The sequence below is a fragment of the Lipophrys pholis genome (assembly GCF_963383615.2).
Source record: "Lipophrys pholis genome assembly, chromosome: 15".
NCBI lineage: Eukaryota > Metazoa > Chordata > Actinopteri > Blenniiformes > Blenniidae > Lipophrys > Lipophrys pholis.
Window position 1 is genome coordinate 10,297,264 of NC_137642.1, and position 21,037 is coordinate 10,318,300.

Here is a 21,037-nt window from a genome sequence, read left to right on the forward strand (position 1 = left end):
TTTTTATAATTCTGCAGAAAATCCTGAAATACACTGCCTGCAGGTTTAACTTAACGCAAGCTATATATGACCGGACCTATGAAAGGCTAAATATAATTGGATGACATTCTGTCCTCGGCTATGGTTTATGTGCTGTTGCACAATCTGTAGGGCTTCCTGTCGTGGCAGGCGGGCACACAGGAAGGAGACATTATATAAACAGGAAGTGGACTTTGGTTGTTTTGGTTGTGTCACGTGTCATCTGCACCAGGAGGAAATCTTTCTAGCCTGGCTTGTTAACTTTGAAAAAGCATTTCCTATATTTTAAATGCTTAGAGAGCCATGATCAGTAGAAATGTTGATAAACTTGATATGTCGATAATCGATTTCTAATATAAACCGATTTTGATGGTTGGATGTCACATGGTTGAAATGATTAGCAGTATTTTAAGAAGAGTCACACATTGTTTTCCCAATTTCACTGTATTATAAGATACATTTCTGTTAAAATAGGATCGTTTATTGTGCATACTGCAAAAGCATAATGCATCTCCACATTGTAGAGTGGTTCTTTTCTTTCTGCTCCTTTTTCAGCGATGAAACATGTTTATTCCCGTCATCATTTTATCTTATCTTGTTTGTTGTTGCTGTTTCTTGAAGGTGCTATAATAATATAGCTGTCAAGATTTTTTATTTTTGAGATAGATGCTCCAAATTGACTCAAATGGCATTACTAATCAGAGGTGCAGTCATTTATTCAAGACTTCAAAATACATAAAAATTGTATCCAAATACAAAATACTTGATAGTTTGAAATATCACTCACTACGCCTGCCTCTGGGTTCCTCTTGCGTCCGTTGCTGAATGTAGATGCCAGGGTGGAGGAGCAGCTCTCATCATAGAGGGCAGTGCGGCCGTCATTGATGGCAGAGTTGATGGAAATGGTCCACATACTGGAAGCGTATCCATCGCAGTTACAGTCGTCATAGCTACCACCGTCTCCAGATGCCCAGACATAGATGCTGCCTTTTCCCCCACGACCCTAAAACAACATCATCGTCATGAAATAGACGTGAAAATATCTCACAGTTGTATTACTGGTGGGGTGATAATTAGGAACATGGGAATTTAGCTGTAAATATATAGAGGTGTCACTGTGTCTCATTTAATTGTCTACAATTTGAGCGTTGTCTCCGTACACTGAGGAAAATAAATTAATTGAATCTGTAAAATCAACAATAAATTTCAAGTTAGTGTCTTTACACAAATAGATCTAGTATTGAAGTCAGTTGAAGTCTGTGTTTTTCTTTTTTCACAACATGAATAATTTAAGTAATGTAAGCCAATCTTTTTAAATTCATTCACACAACAACAAATAAAACCCAATCTTGTTATCTTTACTGTTTCATTCAGTATTTCAAATCACCAAATACTACAATACCCATAAGCCATCAGCGTTCCCCGGCACCACGGATGGATAGAATGAAGATTTACAAAGAGGCAGGGGATATTGCTGCATTAGTGGAAGATACACTACAAAAGATCTATCAAACACACTCCAGTTTACACAGATGTATCTAAAGATCACTTTACACTGGGTTCACTTTTCTTGGATTTTATTTTTTATGTAAAAAAATAAGTGAGTAATAAGTAAGTTTAAACAAAGAACAATCTTACTTCAGCAACATAAATAAAGTATGCAAAAAGTCACCACATTTGTTTAAATAGATCTAGCAGAATATTCTTATCAGTGTATTCTTATGAAATTTCTCTGAAAGATTGCAGTTCAAAGTGTCTATAGGTGGTGTTTTGTTTATTTTTTTTATTTGCTTCTGATTCAACATATTGATTGAAACTATGTTCATAAAGCAGCATACAAATTGAAATGCTATAAAGAGAAGGAAAAAAGAGACATTTTATTTTTCTTTATAGACATGAATTCATAACCTTCATATAAACTCCAACATCTTCAGTAAAAATGTAAGATCCCATAAGGCACAGAAACATATATTTTCCTGTCTCTTGTTTTGCTATTATTGCAATGGAAAAGGCATTAGAAATGTTAAAGCAGGCAAAATGATTGCATTTCATCATCTTCTAAAGGAGCAGAATGCCTCCTGGAAATTCAAACATACTGCAAAATGCCTTTTTTTTGTTTTGCGCCCGACGGAGTGCCTTGAAACATGAAACAACTGACTGAGACTCCACGTGGAGCGCGTGCTCTTCACTAAACGCTGCACCTGTTTTTACAAAAGGCCCACCGTTTCCCCGCAGAACAAAGGATCAAGTGGAGGAGGAGTGGCAAGTCCTTCCTATTATCATGCTTATTTATGTCTGTCTATTTAAAGTGCGCAAAGAGGTTTCGAGCTTTGTTGAGCTCACCTATGTGCGTTAGGCCTTTTATTCGCACAAACCAAACAAAGTGCTTTAATTCTGCAAGTTGCACAGCGCCATTTATTCAAATTAAACCCACACTGTCTTGCTCGTTTGTTAATATGGCATAATGTTGCTTCTTAATTTTAAATGGTTCCTTTTGTGCTCAGTGCACATCATGTTCGGCCTACACAGAGGCTTATATAAGTGATCATTACAATCTAAGTGGCAGATCGCAGAGTGGCTGCTTGATTAGTTATGTTTACATGATCAGAGATTACAGTGAGCTTTGCTCCTACTCTCCTACAATGCATCAGCCAGGGTCATTTCAGACCAGCCCACACCTGCTGGTGCACGGCGATGAATCAAGCGAGTAATTGGCCGTGGCGCTGTTAGCATAGCAACTGTGTGTGTGTGTGTGTGTGTGTGTGTGTGTGTGTGTGTGTGTGTGTGTGTGTGTGTGTGTGTGTGTGTGTGTGTGTGTGTGTGTGTGTGTGTGCGTGCGTGAATTTATTCCTGTTGTGGGGACTGAAATGTGTTCACAGACTCACACTATGAGGACTCATGTGAACAAAAATGAAGTCCACGTGAGAGATGCATTCGATTTTTAAGTCAGACGTGTTTAAGAGCCACAGTTTGGACAGAGTTAGTTGGAGGTTCACTCTACAACATGCAGTTATTTTACTCAACACCTTAAAAAATATTCCAAAAAGATTATTAATTTTATTTTCTAAAAAAAACAGCTGCGATGCAAATACTTTGTTATGACTCATTACCACCACCCAGTGCAAAAAAGTGGCATTTCTGAATCCTACATAGTGTACCTTTAAGGTTCGGGCAATGGTTCTGGTTAGGGAATTCGAAGTTATGGTTTAAAGTCCAGAGGAGGAGGAAATAATGTACAGCTTTTATCTTTTCTTTCTACTTTCTCACCTTTCCTGTTCACCATTTATCACAATGTTTATGCATGTTGATCACTTGTCTTTTTGCAGAATAGCTGTATGAATGAAACTGTCCTGCTTTGTGTATGTGTGTGTGTGTGTTTGGTTGTCTGTTAGTTGAGCTGAGTGTGTTCCACAGGGCTGCCCTCGAGTCGAGGTCCTAGATCCAAAGTACTGTTGGCAGGATTTGAAAAGTTGTCACTTTGAATGTACCTGCCCAGGACTCAAACACAATCTATAATCAACTTCACAAACACCAAACCTTCACTGTGACAGTTTCAGACAGTGGTGATTTACTAACGCATACAGGGCAGAGGAGGTAAAAGTACTGTGTTGATCTGAATAAACACAGAAAATACAAACTCATTCTAGTTTAGGGACCACATGTAGAGAGCACCATTTGATTTCTATTCTAAAAAAATTTCCAAGTAAAGGTACATTCTGTAAAATAGATGAATGAATTTTTATCACAAGAACAAGTTGTGAACAGCCTGAACAATCCCCTGTGAACAAATCAGTAATAGTACTTCCAGATATTTAAAAATCGCAGGTCATGTTCTCTACAATGATGTAATTCTGCTGTAGACAATGTAGTAAGAGAGTCAATGGCTTTACAGTGTGGATTTCTAGTAACAACATGTAGCCAGTCACCAGCTTTTTAGAATTAGTATTTAAAATTTGCTTAAACGTTCAAAAAGAACCAAACTATACCAGCTACCATCAAACTCAGTGATAAATGAAGAACTGTTTGCTCTTGTGTTCCAATTTACAGAAAATTACCAGCAATTTACCACTTTGGATATTGTTGGCATCAGGCAAGGCTAAAATATTTTCAGTAGATGCACTGCATTTATGGTTCAGGGAAAAAGAAAAAGAAAAAAGAAAAACTCAGAAAGCCAACACTTTGCAAACTCGTCACTCAACTTGGAAGTTACACAACAATTGTTTTTAATGTCGCTATCTGATGGTTTTAAATGCTTCAATGCACATTAACAATTTAAATAAATATCAACAGACTCATAAATCACTGATGACATTTTCTCCATTAATTCAAGAAAGTGTCAATAAACTATGATGAATTGACAGCTAAATTTCATTCTCGGCCCCCAGACTACACAATTGTAAGATCAGAGTGTGAATCTTCTCATCTATGTGCTTATTTTTAGTCACTAACATGCAGCTGTAGTGATTCACAAAGTGTTACCCACATTAGCTCTGCTAATTCGTTTGTCGATATCTCAATCACACAAGACATAATCTTTTAGAAGTATTTCCAAAAGTTTTTAAACTAAATATTTCAGTCAATTTAGATGATCTCTTCTCCTGAGCAACTCTTTGCACACTACAATTTCACAAGATGTACCCTTCTATTTCAGTGCAATAGCTGCCATACACAAAGACTACAATGTTGACGGTGGCTTCACCATCTTAAAAGAGACTCCAGATCAGTACAAGAATCACAACAACCAGGGAAAGTCCCAGCCAAGATTTCTTCACTTGGTTCTTAGTATCACTTATTATCTCAAAAATACAACAAAGCATGAGCAGCATATGAAAAAGGGACGCCGCAAATTCCGGTGGCTTCATCAAATGGGGTTTGTTAAAGAAACTTAAATAATTGTGAAAGCATTGCTCAATACTCCTCTTGGTGTACATTAAAAAAAAAAATTTGAATCCTGTTTAAGTTTTCAATATGATCTCCCAGATACTTGTAAAAACTCCAAATGCAGCAGATAAGAATCTTTGTTGCACCGGTGCTACCACTATATAAGAGGAAAAGCAAAGCAAATTACCCTCACCTTACAAGAGGCAACTCAGCTGGAGTGGCAAAGACCATTTATATCTGCATCAATTAATTTCTATGAGACTTCCACATCATTATGAAACCCTCAGCACGGCAGGTGATCCGCTGCATTACCTTGTTGACGCCATCAGCCATCGCCTGCAAGGTGAGCTCTCGGGGTCCATCCACCGTCTTGCCGTCATCAGTCGGTCCCCAGCTGGCACTGTAGATGTCAATAACTTGCGGCATGTGGCTGATGGACGAGGCCTCGATGATGTCGGTCATAAAGGGCTGGTCCAACATCCTGATACCTAAAGAAATGAAAAAAAAAAAAAACAGTAATCCGATTACAGTTCTTGAGAGAAGATGTTAAAAAACAACATATTCATGCATGCAAACCCTCAACAGCATGAATGAAAACTGACATCAGCTTCATTGCAGAACACAAATCAAGCTGTCAATACTAATTTTCTTATTCCTACTGTGCGACTCCCGGAGCACATTTCAAAAAAAAATCAATATGGAACAGAAACATAGAGCTGTCTGGATTAATGGTGTTGTCCTGTTGCATTGTGGACTCTAACTGACCTCTCTGCTAATTTGCAATAATTCTCTGAGTTCAGGTATAAAATGTGTTGCAACGCTACAACACCAATCTTCCGCAATGACTTTTTACATAAGGTGCATTCAGTATATTCAACGGTGAATTACCCCTCATCACACCTTTGATCCTTTCATCACAACAGAAATTACATTTCAGAGCTGTTATCCAACATGCAGTCCTGTCATTAGTATTCTCCTCACTGGTCGCCGCCGCAACTTTAATTTGACACACACCTGCCACCTTGGAGTTGTAGGCGACTCCCACACCACAAATGTTGTTGTTGGCTGCCGCAGAAACCTCTCCGGCACATCGTGTGCCGTGACTGGTGACAGCACAAATCAGAGGAAAAGGCTTTAGTGGATTTGCATGAATTCACATGAATTTACAAAGGATATATAGTGAATTGAGTAGAAGCAAAATTCCCCAGATTAAAGTGTTGAGGTTTCTTGACTTTGATAACAGAATAGGTACACTTAGCATTTTGTGTAGCCGTTACTCCGATAAAGTGTCACATTCGTGGGTAACAGCTGCTTGAGGACAAAACATTTCTATTTAATAATGCATCACACATCCCTCTGAATACTGAATGTTTGCGTGGATCAGTGTTGCATCGTGTTCGCAATGTGATGTGTGTCTATCGCTCCATCCCTCCACTCCCCACAGGGACATTGCGGAGAGTCAACCCCCCTTTCCCAGCATGCTTTGCTACAGACAGGGAGCTATTTATAACAACCAGCTGATTAGGCAGTCAGCATTGCCCGACAGTCAGCAACTGCTACACGACAAAACGCTCGCTTCTCAACCCGACACACAAGTGCACGAACACAGGCGGGTCTGTCTGAGCAGATGGCAGAGGAGAGGTGGAGTGGAGGAAGAATACATTTCTCTTTGTTCCCGTCCTTCGACATGTCTTGTAGTGGCAGTGGATCACCCAGTGTGATTGGGAGATGGGGGACGGATAAGGTGTTATCAGACAGAAGGTCACCGCTGCGAACACGCGTCCCCGAGAAGAGACTAGACTTGTGCTTCCAGTTCTTCCTTTATCTACCTTATCTCCCCATGTGAGCGAGTAAAAATAGTCATTGTGTTTTCTATTGTCTTTTGTTGGACAACTGCTCTGTTTATACTGCACCATTATGTCTTAATGGAACTATGTGGAGAGAAAATCAATAGAGGAGGGCTGCCAGACTCCAGGGACAGCTAACAAATGTGCACACAAAGACACGCTGGGTATGTGCACATATAAACAGGGGCAGTCTGGGCGAGCCTTACCTGTTGAACCAGTCATCTGTGTAGCGTGGAAATGGGAACGGGTCATTGCTGCTGAAGTCATAGCTGGCATCGGCATTCTGAAATGGATGCATTCACACACACACACACACACACACACACACACACACACACACACACACACACACACACACAAAAAGAACACTGAGAGAGAAAAACAACAGGAGAGAGGAACATTTCACTGGCAAGTGGTGACCTTATCACGGTCTAACCTGTCATCTGGATGCACCAGAGGGGCCTGACTTTAGATTCTACAGAACAAAGCTTGTTACACTGTGAAAATCTGTGTTTTTAAAAAAAATATATAAAAAAAAACTGTGATTGTACAGATTTACCATGGATGGTCACAATATATTTAGTACAAGTTATGGTTTTGAAAATATCATTTTTAGGGGGGTTAAGAGGGATATATCATAATAATAGAGCTACAAGCACATAGGCAGGCCTGTACAAGTAATGTGTTAATAAATCAATTGGCAAGCTGTTGTCTACATAAAACAATGTATTTTGCTGGCATCAAAATCTATCCATGGATAGATTAATTTCGAGTTGATATATAGATATTGTTTTAAAGATTAGTGGCCTTGTCATTTATGATATACTTTTCTACTGCAAAGTATATCATTCAAAGAATTGCATTCATGGCTACTTATCAGGCATCTGCAAAGATAGATCAATCAATCAATCAATCAATCAATCAATCAATCAATCAATCAATCAAGCAATCAAGCAGTCAAGCAAACAAACTTTTGTATAAAGCACAAACCTGATACAGTGATCAAAAGACAAAAGAGAGAAGAAATAAACCAAAATATATTAGATAATGACAGTGGTATAGTAATGATGTTATAATCTATTAGGCATGTCAAGCTGTAAGCACCCCAGTTTACTGCAAAACCTGCCAAGACTTTTAAAAAAAAAAAAAAGGTCAGCATCACTTAGCTTAGCTTTCAGTGCACACACAAAATGTTGTATTAGCAACTCTGCTATGAATTCATGAATATCACTTTGAAGACATTACTTGTGTTCCAATATGTTGAGAAAGCTGTTTTTACTGAAAAGCAAGCGCATGACAGTACAGCTGCAATAGGATTATCTCCAAAAGGTTTAATCCACGCTAAATATTGTAACCTTCATGAAGATGGATGTTATTACAGAACTACATGGTATGAGACTCAATTAGATTTGTCTCCCTGGTCCAAGTAAACTTGAACCTCTGTGCAAATCTTGCATATAAACATGATTCTGAATACCTTAATGCAATGCTTAACTGTGAGGCTTTACTCTTCAGCCGAATTAGAAAAAATGTGTGTGGCCACGGAGGGGATTTTAAGCTGTGAAAATGATGGCCCCAATCAGCATTTAATTCCACATGGCCAAAAGTAATAGGATAAGAACAAACAACTGCGGCAAAGCATGAGAAACAGAATGATTGGAAGCCACATCTGCCAGAGACATATTAATCCATCCAACGCAATTATCAGAATAGCCACGTCTGGATGTGGAAACACACACACACACAATAAGATTGTCCAGACATCCTTGGGAAAATGTCACACTTGCTGTAACTCACTTTGAGACTCATTCCGATCACTGCAGTCTGCTGCAATCTCGCCTTTACTTGTCACTCATGTCACCCGTAGTGCTACCTGTTTCGCTTTGTGCGCCCAACAACAGGTGTTTTAGCGCAGTCATGAGGATGGAGAGGCTACAGCCGGGATCGTTATGAACACACTCGGCCACATCAGCTCAGTCTTGGAGGCTGTCTCCACGCTGTGGCCTGACAGCTGGCATTTTACAGGCGATGACTCAGTCAGCAACAACGAGAGAAAGGCAAATGACACAAGCTTGCTGACCCAGTGGAGAAACACTGTAATTATCACCGTGTGGAGCAGGCAACAAGAGGAATGTAGAAATTCTTGCAGCGACCGGGTGTTATACGGTGGAGCGCTCGAAGAAACAAGCTCACAACTGTGTAACTGCAGAAAAAGCTGCTATAAAGGGGAAAGTAAATGTCATCTATAATATTTCTCCCAGTTATGATTATTCTATTCATTGCTTCTTCTTTTTTATGTGTGATGAAAGACCACTCTAAAACAGCAAAAGACAAGCTGGCTTTCAATTGTTTTTATGCATTCAGACTAGAATATACAGGAAGAAAAAACTTCCAAACAGGTTTTGTGCTAACGTCAGAAGCAGGAGTATGTTTGTTTTTTTTCCCCCCTTTTCATTAAATGGAGTGAAAAGTGCTCAGCCCAGGTGATAAATAACACTCGGACATGTCCATGAATCATTTGCCATGCTCCTCAGACTCATATCGTCTGCCATCAATCAGACTCTGCTCTGTCTCTGATGTCTTGTGAGCAGCTTGGGTCAGAGTAATGGACTGTGCCGAGCCTCGGACACCTCACCTTTTCTCAGTGACCCCCGGCTGTACGCCGTCCTCGCAGCAAAAGGTTCTTAGGAGAGTAATGATTCAAACTTGCCCAAGTGAGGTCACCATGTTTCTCTAGAGTTAAATATATCAATTAAACCAAAGAGGAAAGTGGAAAGATTTATTCACCTGATGGCAAATGTTGTACTTGTATTGTGTAATGCAAATCTGAGATTCCTTTCAAGTAAATAGTTTAGACAGTACATGTCCAAATATTGATGGTATAGCAGTTATTCACATATCTGTGAAGTTTGCATGTTCTCTATGTCTGCTTGAAGTTTCTGTGGATACTCCACCTTCCTCCCAAAGTCTAAAAACATACATAGAATGTGAACTTGTGTCTCTCAATCACCTTAAACTGTGTGTGATAATCTATATGTAGTGTATCGTAATGCATTTGATTGTTGCATTAAATCTGTGGTCTTATATTTATATATATATATATATATAGAGAGAGAGAGAGAGAGAGAGAGAGAGAGAGAGAGAGAGAGAGAGAGAGAGAGAGAGAGAGAGAGAGAGAGAGAAATATATATATATATATATATAATTACATATATATATATATATATTATATTATTGGCTTATTACATCACAAACTTCTACAGACTACAGGTTACTAGAAATCAATAGAAATACAGCAGAAAATAACCTTATGATCCAAGTAATCAAACACGTATTATCTCCACTAAAACAATTTCCCAATTCTTGGTTACTTCATTAGAATATTTTTATATTAGATGACGTACAGGCAAATACAGGTGCCAATAAAGTGACTTAAAATGAAACACAATTTCCTTTGGTGTGACAACTTAGCAGATTTATAATTGAGGTCAAACTCCCTTTTTTTTTTGACAGTTTAACATATTTATAACTCATAACTTCTGCACTGGTTTGCTTTTTACAGGTTAATTTTTATGATTAAATAAGTGTTATGTCTGCACAGTGGTGTACAGATTAAAACTCACAAATCATAGCAAGAGTTCAAAGCATCAACAAAGCATGTGTTTTTTAAGACCTCTCTAATGACTGAGGGTCAGGGTTAGTGTTATATGATAGCAAGTTCACAGTGCTTCACTAATGTTCCTCATGTTGAGACCGCACCAAATAAAAACTAAATTACAAAAATCGAGCCACGTGGTGGCTTGTGAATTACGCCGGAAAAGTAGCACCTGGTCTGCTCCTGGGAAAATACCATGATGGTGAGTTTTCTACTAATCCAACCAAAGAGAAACTACCTCTTCAGCCTTTGCAAATGGTTTCATTTGAAGGCACACAGAGAACGAATTTGGACAAAAGAAGCCCACGCAAAATATAATGCATTTGGAAAAAGGCTGAAAAGGTCAGACCAAATTTTGTGGTCTTTCTCTTCTTTCTTTTCGCTGTAATCATTTCGTGACTCTTCAAATTTGGCCAAATGTCCAGCCTGTGAACAAAGCCTGTGATCACGATTCAGAATCAAAAAAATTATGGAAATATGATATCGAGACACGAAGGCCTACATCTAAAGCAGCTTACTTTTGAAAATTCTACTACTTTTTATGACTATGTTTTCAACCAAAAAGTAAAACTCATCCAATGTCAAGGCAGTCGACATCCTCACTGTGCTGGAGAAAAATTGAGGAATCTTAAATGGCCCCATTCCGTGTCAGTGATCACGGCAGATTTGAATGCTCCATTTAATGCTGTCAAACTAATCTGAGAGAGCTGAGGCAGAGTTTCTAATGTGACCTTGATTTGAAGACCCCTGCTAGAAAGATGTTTTATATTGTAACCCAAGGTTACCTGTACAAATAGACAGTATCTCTTTATATCACTGAACATCACCTTTAAACCAGTTCCACACATCACACAGTGACGTGACTCTAGAAAAGGTCACATCATAGACAACATTGTCTCTCACTGCAGTCTTCTCTGCCTCATAAAAATTCAGACAAAAACAGCTTAGGACATGCATTTCAGGCTAATATGACATCCTAACTTGTTGTCATGGTAACCTCCAAGGGCGTCACACTTGAATAATATATTCCTCATAAAGGACATGAAATCCAGCAGCACGCCTTGGTTTGGTTTGCCCAGTTCTCTCTCAAACTAAAAAGGTCATCCACTGATCGACGCTGCCTTTACCTAAACATCCTCTTAATACTGTTAGCCAAGCACAGTACCAGTATTGATCTGGATGAGCAGGAAGATAAAAAACAAAGCCACCATCAGTCATATGCGGGAACTGGGTCAAAATCAACCGTTTCACACCTCTGATCGCAGGCACATTCACATAAAAGGTCTAATCTGCTGAAGATATAAAATAGCCAATACACTATATGCTGTTTATTTATTTCTATTATCAGTTCAAATGTATTTATTTATGCAAAAATAATATAACAGTTGGCATTTGCAGATAAATGTGCCATGAAATTGAACGACCAGGTTAGGATTTTCTCATCTCAGGACACACATAGTCTCACTTTTAATTCACCATATCAAAATGTATTTTATGAGCTGCTGCAGTTCCATCATCACGCCAAATTGGAAACCTTGAAAAACAAATACGCCACAAAATGTGCTTTTGAAAAGTAGAGACAAAGAAATTTGAAGCAGATGCATTCAGACAAAGATCGTACTTATAATCTATTCAACCTGAGCTGACAGACGTAATGAACCCACGCTGATATCTTTTATGTGATTTTATGCATTTTTGCTCAGCTAATACTATCGCTGCCAGTTTTCCCCCCAAAAAAAGAAAGAAAAAAAACCCAGGACAATGATAACGAAACATAGGATTACATACACAGCCAATGTCGCTCTTTTTCACTCTCGCACACTCCAACTCACACAACCACACACTTTAGATCCGGGCACAGCATGATCCATCAATCCAGTGGAGCATGCTCCTGCACCACCACAGCTGAGGCTAAGTGTTATTTTTGGGCCACGTCTCATCTCTGTTCACAGGCAAGAACATGCAAAAGCAAGCAAACATCGAGGCAAATATACGAATGCATCCACCGGGGGGGTGGGGGGGGGGGGGGGGGGGGGGACACATTTGAAAGAAACAGAGAAAGAGAGTGCACATGAACTGAAGCAGTAAGGACAACATAGGAGAGATTCTGTTTTGGGATCTCAAACATATTAAGAAATAGGTGAGACAAGCACCAAAATGAATGGTTTTTCTTGAAATACTGTTAAAAACATGAAACTAAGTAGGAGGTTAATTAAAAGGGGAATGTTTTGAGACTTTCACGTTTGCATTTGTAGAACCCCAGATCCACAATGACAGCACACTGACCAAACTGAAAACCTCAGAGCAAAATCTAACTAAACCCTCTGCATCCTCATGTTCCATTTAGCAATGCCTCTTGTCCTTTAAAGATTTATCAGTATTCTGGAGATGGAGCATCACATTATGCAGTGCCAACTACCCTGGCATTATCTCTGCTTGTGACAGATCGGCCTACCATTGTGCCTGCCACAGTGCAGTGTGCATTAACATTAAACAGCTTGGCTGGCCGTCTGCCTGTTTCTGTGTCCTCCAGGAATACAAGGAAACTCTGCAGCCATGGAGGCAACTTGGAAAGCACCTGTCACCGGCGATGGCATTGCCACACGAAGCTTCCACCTGACCCACCACACACACACACACACACACACACACACACACACACACACACACACATTCACACACACACACACTTAAAAGTCACGAAGATAAGAGCAATTAATTATCACTTAGGTACTCACGTAATTGGACGCCAGGTCTGGATGTAGATAGTCGATACCTGAAATGTAATTTTGACTTCAATTAGCTTGCTTATCAAACACAACAAAATGAGCACAAAAGCTTAAAATGGAGAGTTCATGATTATAGAAATGTCACGTTTGTTTTGCCCTTAAAAGCTGTGATAAGTGATGAGTAATCTTTTTTTTTTTTTCTCTGACACAAACAGAAAATAACAACCGATGTGACACAGTGCTAAAACAATTGGATGATTAATGAACTGAGTGACAGAAAACTACTTGTCAAGAACCACTGTACTCCACAAAGTCTGTTTCTAGCCACTCGAATTAAATTAGAATTCCCTCTTTGTCTCTTGTGTTACGAAAATACAGATCTCTTGCAAAGCATGCAAGGTTCCACAATTTCAAGATTATTTGAGTAGAATGAACAAATTATTATTCACAGTTACAGCATATTGTTTTTTAAATATCCATCATCTCTATTATTGTAATAGAAAACAATGTAAAAACAAGGTCAATACATAACGTTTGTGTCATGCATAAAGAAATGATTCACGTGTAAAAAAAAACACAACTAAATGTTAGTCTTGAGATTACAAAGGGGGAAAAAAATATCAAATGTTTTGCTGATTCGTGTAATACTTGATTTTGTCAAACTTGATCCATAATGCATCCTAAGTAGTGAGTCACCTTTAATGGGTTTCATGACAACGGCTAAAACTTTTGTTGAAATTTTGGGTTAGGCAATCAAACTGAAGTAAACTAACGTAATTAGTTAAATTAGTGTGACGAATATGAGCAAGAACAAGTCAGTGACTTCAAACAGTACTCAAGGGTGCAAAGCAGAGACTTTAAACCCACCGTCGTCCATAATTGCGATGGTAACTCCTTTGCCTGTGTAGCCCAGTTGCCAAGCTTCGGCCACATTAAGATCCAACCCGGGGGTCCCGTCCGCCTGGCCTGTGTTTATCTAATCACTCAGACAATATGGAAAACATCCATGAGTCACGGCACCCAGGTGAGCCCCCATTAAGAAATTGGTCGACATGGAGGATGTGCGTAGACGTGGAAAAGGAAGGTCATGGATAAAGGCTGCTCGTGGGTGGACGAGTGAAGGTGAAAGGAAGGGGAAGTAAATGTCAGCGATACGGCAAATTCATCCGACACGCCAGATGAATGAAGGCGCGCTCTCTGTGGCATAAAATTCAAGCTTTTTTTTTTTTTTTTTTAGCCAGTGAGGGTAAACAAGAGGGGGAGGACGCTCAGCAGCATAAATGCAAAGACGAGGCGGCGGCGTCTTTGCCCGACTAATTTAAGAATGAATAACAATGTTGATTCAGAGAGGAGTGGGGAATATGTTCGCCTTCTGAGTAATTAAGGAGGAAAAATGTAGGCTGGTGCAAAAGGTCACTGCAACATGCAGACAGCTAGTTGGCTGATTACTCACCAGATACCACTGCTTGGTGAATAGAGGGTCACTCATGTTGACTTCGATATCATTGATATTTCTGTAGCCTCGCTTCTGACGGCTAAAACCCTCCTGCTCGAAGACATTTTTTACCTGGAGAATAAAGCAGGAGGAAAAATGGGTCAGAGTCTGATAAAAGTCCACAAAATGTTCCATACATTTACAGACAGCAAAATGAAACCACAGCGTTATATGCTGCCTTTGACAAAATACATTACCAGAAATGATTTTGTGGGGGTGGGGGGGGGGGGGGGGGGGGGGGTTGAAATGATGATTGAGATAGCATTGCTCGACACAAAATAAGAAACACAGCTGCCATGAAGGCAGAACATCATGTAAATGAAAAGGGCAATTCTCTTTCTCAGATTACTATGAGGTGCAGCTGGAGCCAAGGCTTCAGAACTCACCTGCTGCTTATGAGAGCCTGAGCAATTACACACACGGACATGCTTGTGTCCATCTGGATCATCAAAAAAACAACCAAAACCAAAAATCCTCAGCTGAAGCTGCAGGCTTTTTGATGACAAACCCTTCCGGACCAATGTCAATAAAATTAAGAAAAGCAAGAAGATGAGACAGGCAAATAAATGATGGGCATAGACATGGAGGGTCGAGTTCATCTCCCTGATTGTTTGGAATTACCGTGTGTTTTTCATAATGCAAACAACAACAAACAAACTCTTCACATTTTGAAGCTTTCATCTCTTCCTGCACCAATACAGCAGTAATAACTGTAAGCTCACCATTCACAAGTGAAATGGGATCTCGCGCTCTTTTTTTTTTTTTGTGAATTTTCATGGAATTTCATCAAACCCGTTTCACGAAAATCTGAAAAGGTTGAGATGAGGTAAAGGGAATAGAAATGAATAACTTCATCAATTGGAGTCTTGCAATAGCTAAAGCTGAGCCAGTAAGGAAGCGCTCAATCTGAAATGTATTATCAATCAAGACTCTGCTATCACCAAGGTCTTCAAGGAAAAGGATTTAATTTGAAGGTTTAGGTCCCTTTCTGTCGCTTTCTTCCTCTCTTTATATGCAAGTGTGTGTGTAACATTATGAATAAATCTATATCTTAAGTGCCTCATTGACAAATATCCTTTCAGGGCTACTCTCATCCCTGAATTACCGATCCTTACAATAAAAAAAAAGAAAAGAAGCATTTTCAAAGCAACATTTTAAAAGTGAGAACTGCTCCTTTTACACTTACCTTTAGCAAACCCACTCAGCTGTGACTCAGAGAACCTGGCATTGTCTGGTGTGTTTACCACCTCAGATAAGAGACCAGAGCAGCACTTAAGACATCCCCATAAAAGGGCCAAAGCCTGTTCATCCATATCTCCACTTTATGGTATGCTCCAAGCAATCAGGGGGGACACACATTATAAATCAGCGCAGCATCAAATCAGTCCAGAAAAACTGAAGAAACATATGTTGACATGTTTTTTTTTTTATGTACCTGTGTGGTTATCATTTTCTGAATCTTGTAAATGTTTTGGGTCTGAAACCACCTGCAGCTTTTCTTGCAGTATCCTTGCATCCACACCCCCAGCTCTTCATCCATCATTAATTTGTTCCATCACTTGGAAGGAGAGCTGGTATTTCCCCCTGAGACTGCATGTCATGCTGCCCACTCACAACATCAAACAGTGCCCATGCACCACCATCACTGTCCGCCTTTGCCGGCTCACAACGCTTCAGTTCATCTCAAATCAAAGAGCTGCAGCGTCTCTCTCTCCTTTTTTTCCTTGTCCTCAGTTCCCTCCAGGCTTTCCTAAGCATGCATCTTTTTGGGGTCAGGGGATGCTGCTCATTCACAAACATTTATTCAATTCTCTACTTTTTACTTGTTTACCGTAATAATGAGTTTTCAAACGCTTCTTTTGTGACATCGACAGAGAAAAACAAAAACAGCCCGGATTGAGGAAACGGGCGAGCCATCCACGTGTGAATAAACAGACATCTCACTGAGACTTGAGATATGAAAAGACAAGCCAGGACAAATATACATTGAGGAAGATGAGGAGGAGAGACTAAAGGAAATTATAGCGGTTGAGTCAGAAGTGGGTCAACATGCTCCACTAATAGCGTCCTAGAAGGACGGCTCCTGGGACACCGTCCAGTTCGCTCATTGTGGCTCCTCAATTAGGCTTGATTGATATATGTTTAATAATGATGTTAACAGACCACTAGAAAACCTGATACTTTTTAAATCCTTATTAGAATCTGGTGTGGTTTTAAATATATTTGTGTGCATAAATATTAAAATGCACATTTCAATCCATCGTCTATAAACAAGGGTGGGATGTGGGATAAAACCAGAGTACCAGAAGAAAACTCACACACACGCAGAAAGAGAACATGTAAACTCCAAACAGGAGAAAACTCAGACTTAAACTAGGGAGTGATAAAGCAAGTGTGCCAAACATTAAACCATCATCCCCAAAGCCACCGTTTTCCAAAATCTGGAGTCACGACGTGACCTCATGCTCATGTTTTTGGACTGGAGTACCCATAGAAAACCCCATGCATGCACAGGAAGAACGTGCAAACTCCACGTTGAAACCCCTAAATCCTACACAGACTGCTAAGTACTACAAGATTGTGCAGCTTCCAACATCCTGGTTTAAAGTAATTTCTAAGTACAAACATATGCTTCAGAAATTCATTGGAAAAGCGACATTAACACATTCTGACGAGATAAACGGGCAACTCGCTGAAGTCATTCACTCCAAATGTGCAAAGAAATCCATAAATGCGGTGTCAAATAGAAGCTTGTCAGGCGTTCGACGAGAAACCAAGCATGTGGAACACAGAACCTGCCCGTGTCTGTGCCGTCTCGCTTCCATTAGCTGTATTAGCTTGGTGGAGTGGCTCGCATTTATTTTCATTAGCACCTCTCACAACGGCAATTAGAGAGGATAGTTGATTGTGAGCAGCAGGACCTCCACTTCCACTGCCTCCAGCAGTGGACAGACCTCAGCACATGGGGCTGAGCACACAGCCAAACTTTATTATTCATATAAGAGTGCGAAGGAGCAGCAGATCTCACTGTCCTCTATTTGGATCAAACTACTCTGTGTGTCAACAAGCTCAATATGTAAGATTACTTCCCAGCTCCCACTACAATCAATGCAGGTAATCTTAAAGCGAATACGTTGTGTGTCTTTATTATACATTTCTTTCAGCAGGATATCTTTTGTGGGTATTGAACCAAAGGCAAAAACTAGCAGATTATCATCCTGTGAGACAAAAGAATCAACAATGAAATATGCACATACCATGTACATAATGCGATGAAGATAAATCAGAAATTTAGAAATGTATAATACACAGTAAACACATGCACATGCACACCAATGAGACATTTGTAGACTACTCAGGGAAAAATATATTATAGAACAACAAATGTGTCGTTTAAAAGTATAGATGATTATTCCCTCCTTCTGATATTAAATATGTATTAGTAAGCTGACGATAAATGACAGCATATAAAAAAATGATAATGATAATGACAACAATAGAGGGCTGATAAATCCTTCAGTCTTTAGAAAGAAATCACAATCTCATGAGGCTACTTCTTAGGTGGACAAGGGGAGAATTCATGTAAAAAAGAAAACACAAAGCTAAAAAAAACCAACCTATATTTTAATAAAACAATCAAAATGCATGTTTGGGTTAAAAGTAAAATTTACAAAATGATTTCCAATTGGATGATAAATATTCGCATTTAACATGATTTCCGATCCCCCAGGTGGCACAATATAGTCCTTTTTTGATGATAATAGAATAAAGAAAGTCAGAAATCACAAAAAAACTGTCCCAGAAAGAATTCTGTGGTAACATCAGTAGAAGTCTCAATTTGAAACCTGAACAAAATAGTCCATATGATAGAATGCGCTTAGTTTTTTTGAATTTTGCTGTCAACCATCTCAGAAGCTGTAAGAAACCTGTTTTGTTGACTTTGTGCCTCTTGCTCCCTTAAGGTTAAAGGCCTGATTTGGGCGGTATCTCCATGCTGACTGAACGAGAGGCCATGCTACTGGAGGCACATGCGCAGAGGTAGCAGTGCCTTTGCGTCGTGCGTGCAGGCTCACCCTTCTGTCCTTCTGGAGCCGCTGCCTGCTGCGAGTGCTCTGAGTGCTGCGTTTGCTCCTCCTCTTTGAAGTGTCCTGAGGATAGAAGTGAAAGAGTCCTTCTCCGAAGGGAAGCTAGGTAAAAAGGAAAAGATACAGACAAGTGAAGAAAACGCATCACGGGCAAAAACAGACATGAAGGCAAACACAACAGCAGCAATCACAAAGTATGAATGGCAAATCAGAATACAATGGGCCCTAAATGGAAGAGAAGCACAGGAGGTCATCCTCCAGGAGGGAACAAGGGCACTGATTCTCTGGCTTTCACCGAGGGTCTATTTTAAGGCACCGGAGAAACAGTGCTGTAATCAACCACAATAAATCACAAGGGCAGGGAAATGAGATGCATCATCCAGAGCTTTCCCTCCAGCGCAGAGCACAGATTAAAGACCCCCTCGCGCTTTAGTAACAGCCGGGGTGCAGGTCAATCCTCAAAATAAATGCTTTCAGATGTGCCTGTCAGATCTAATGTGAAAATGTAATACTAGTGGAGGGATGGAGATTATTTGTATCTTCCCCTGCTCTTTAGTGCAATATTGTAGTTGAAAAACCTCTGCATGCTAAACAAAGAACAAAAGCCAAAGTTGAAAATCATACTCTTTAATAATTAGGCTTATTTTATGTTGGGTGATCCCCCATCTTCCTGAATATTTTAGATACGGTTGTGTTTCTGTCTTCCAGTCTAGTTAATTAGACAGCAAATGGAGATAATTTAAACACAGACATTATTTAATGGTGCATATCTCATTAAGACAAATATAGCCACAGATTACATAACCTCGGAGGCAGTAGATGGCAGAGAAGATCCAGAGCCTACAAAATAAAATAAAAGTGAACAAGCAATCGCAGAATTGGTAATCATTAAGATATGTTATTATGATGAGTTCCAGATTGAAACAGTTTGATTGTGAATGTAAACAAAGAAAATGCAGAGAATCTTGATTCAGAGCGGCACAGACACCCCTCTGTTTTCTGCTACACCTCACTGACTAAGGCTCCAGCCAATCTCACCCACACATTTATTTTGACATGTGACAAGAACACACACAGCCAGGGAATAATTTCCATTGGCCTGCCATCAACGGCTTGCTATGTCTTTTGACACATTGTAAGGTGTTATATGCTGTACATGGCAGGCTATTTAAAACAAGTGTTGTCCCAGGTGAGGATAATCTCACTACAAAGAAGGTCCATGAAATGTTAATACTCTGTGTGGGAAATCTCATTCAAAACGTGTTGCCATTTTACAGAAAAGTGTTCTTTTGGACAGAAATAAACATGGTGATTATGATTGTTAGATGGATTTGAGAAGATAAATACATAAAAGGGGAAAAATGTAAGCAGAACGGATGTCAAAGATGAGATCACAGCACAACTTTGTGCTGTGAGAGAAACCCCTGGTGGGGCTTGATCTGATTTTTTTTAAAGAGCATCTCTCTGTCACAGATGGCTGCAGGTGTCTCTGCTTTGAAGGATACCGAAATCGAATAGGTTTTGAAACATGATTTAATTTGGTCAATAGGCCAGAGGACAAAGCAACAAGCAGGGCCTGGCGACGCCATCAGCTGAAGGAAAAGTGCAATGAAGTCAAAACAAATAGAGTAAAAACTGGTCACTAGTGAACTGAAAACAGGATGTCTGACTTCTCTGCCACTGAGAAAGGATCGACTGGTCGCCAGACATGCATACAAGCATATTCTATATTTTTGTCATTTGTGAAATCGAATCATGTCTTTATACTGGAGAGTGTGTGGGTTTGTTTTGGAATTCGCGGGGAGGGGGGGTCCCCTACCTTCCGGGCACTCTGGAACCCATGTTGTGCTGCAAGTTGGTGCGCCTCATCCCGTGCGTCCTCGTGCAACTGAACCAGGAGATGGTGCGTTAACGCTCCTTCTGCAGCGCGGCTCGCGAGCAGCAAAGCCTCCAGGATCACTACAATTCCCACGGCTGTCCCATATCGGGGAGATCCAGTACGCATCGTGTCTGGCTTCTTGTCGGTCCGCCTGCCCGCCTGCCTGCCTGCCTGCCTTCCTGACCGTCGAAGTCAAATCAAGTGCGCGGGATGCTCCTCGATGGAGGGAAAGAGCAGGATGAGGAGGAGAAGGACGCGAAGAGGGAAAAATCAAAGCTTTTGCGGGCGCATCTCCGCCACAGGAAGTTGGATTCCAACCGAGCCGCTTCAAGCCTTCTGCTTCGACTGGGGCGGTTGCGTGTTGTGGACCCAAACCTGCATCCTCAGCTTTCTATCTCTCCTCCTCCTCCTCTTCTTCTCATCCGTAATTCATTTACCTTCCTCGCTC

At 40.1% G+C, this 21,037-nt stretch overlaps 1 protein-coding gene across 1 annotated transcript in view; it reads right to left on the reverse strand.

Moving 5' to 3' along the window:
- pcsk2 (proprotein convertase subtilisin/kexin type 2) overlaps positions 1–21,037 on the reverse strand; it is a 29,047-nt gene extending 8,010 nt beyond the window's left edge. The window contains exons 1-9 of the mRNA XM_080481203.1: positions 20,530–21,037; positions 18,699–18,812; positions 14,584–14,697; positions 13,998–14,106; positions 13,140–13,177; positions 6,953–7,029; positions 5,914–6,002; positions 5,212–5,387; positions 806–1,021 (exon numbers count right to left, since the gene is read on the reverse strand). Coding sequence (XP_080337329.1) covers positions 806–1,021; positions 5,212–5,387; positions 5,914–6,002; positions 6,953–7,029; positions 13,140–13,177; positions 13,998–14,106; positions 14,584–14,697; positions 18,699–18,812; positions 20,530–20,715 — 1,119 coding nt within the window. The 5' untranslated portion in view covers positions 20,716–21,037. The remainder of the gene's footprint in view (positions 1–805; positions 1,022–5,211; positions 5,388–5,913; positions 6,003–6,952; positions 7,030–13,139; positions 13,178–13,997; positions 14,107–14,583; positions 14,698–18,698; positions 18,813–20,529) is intronic.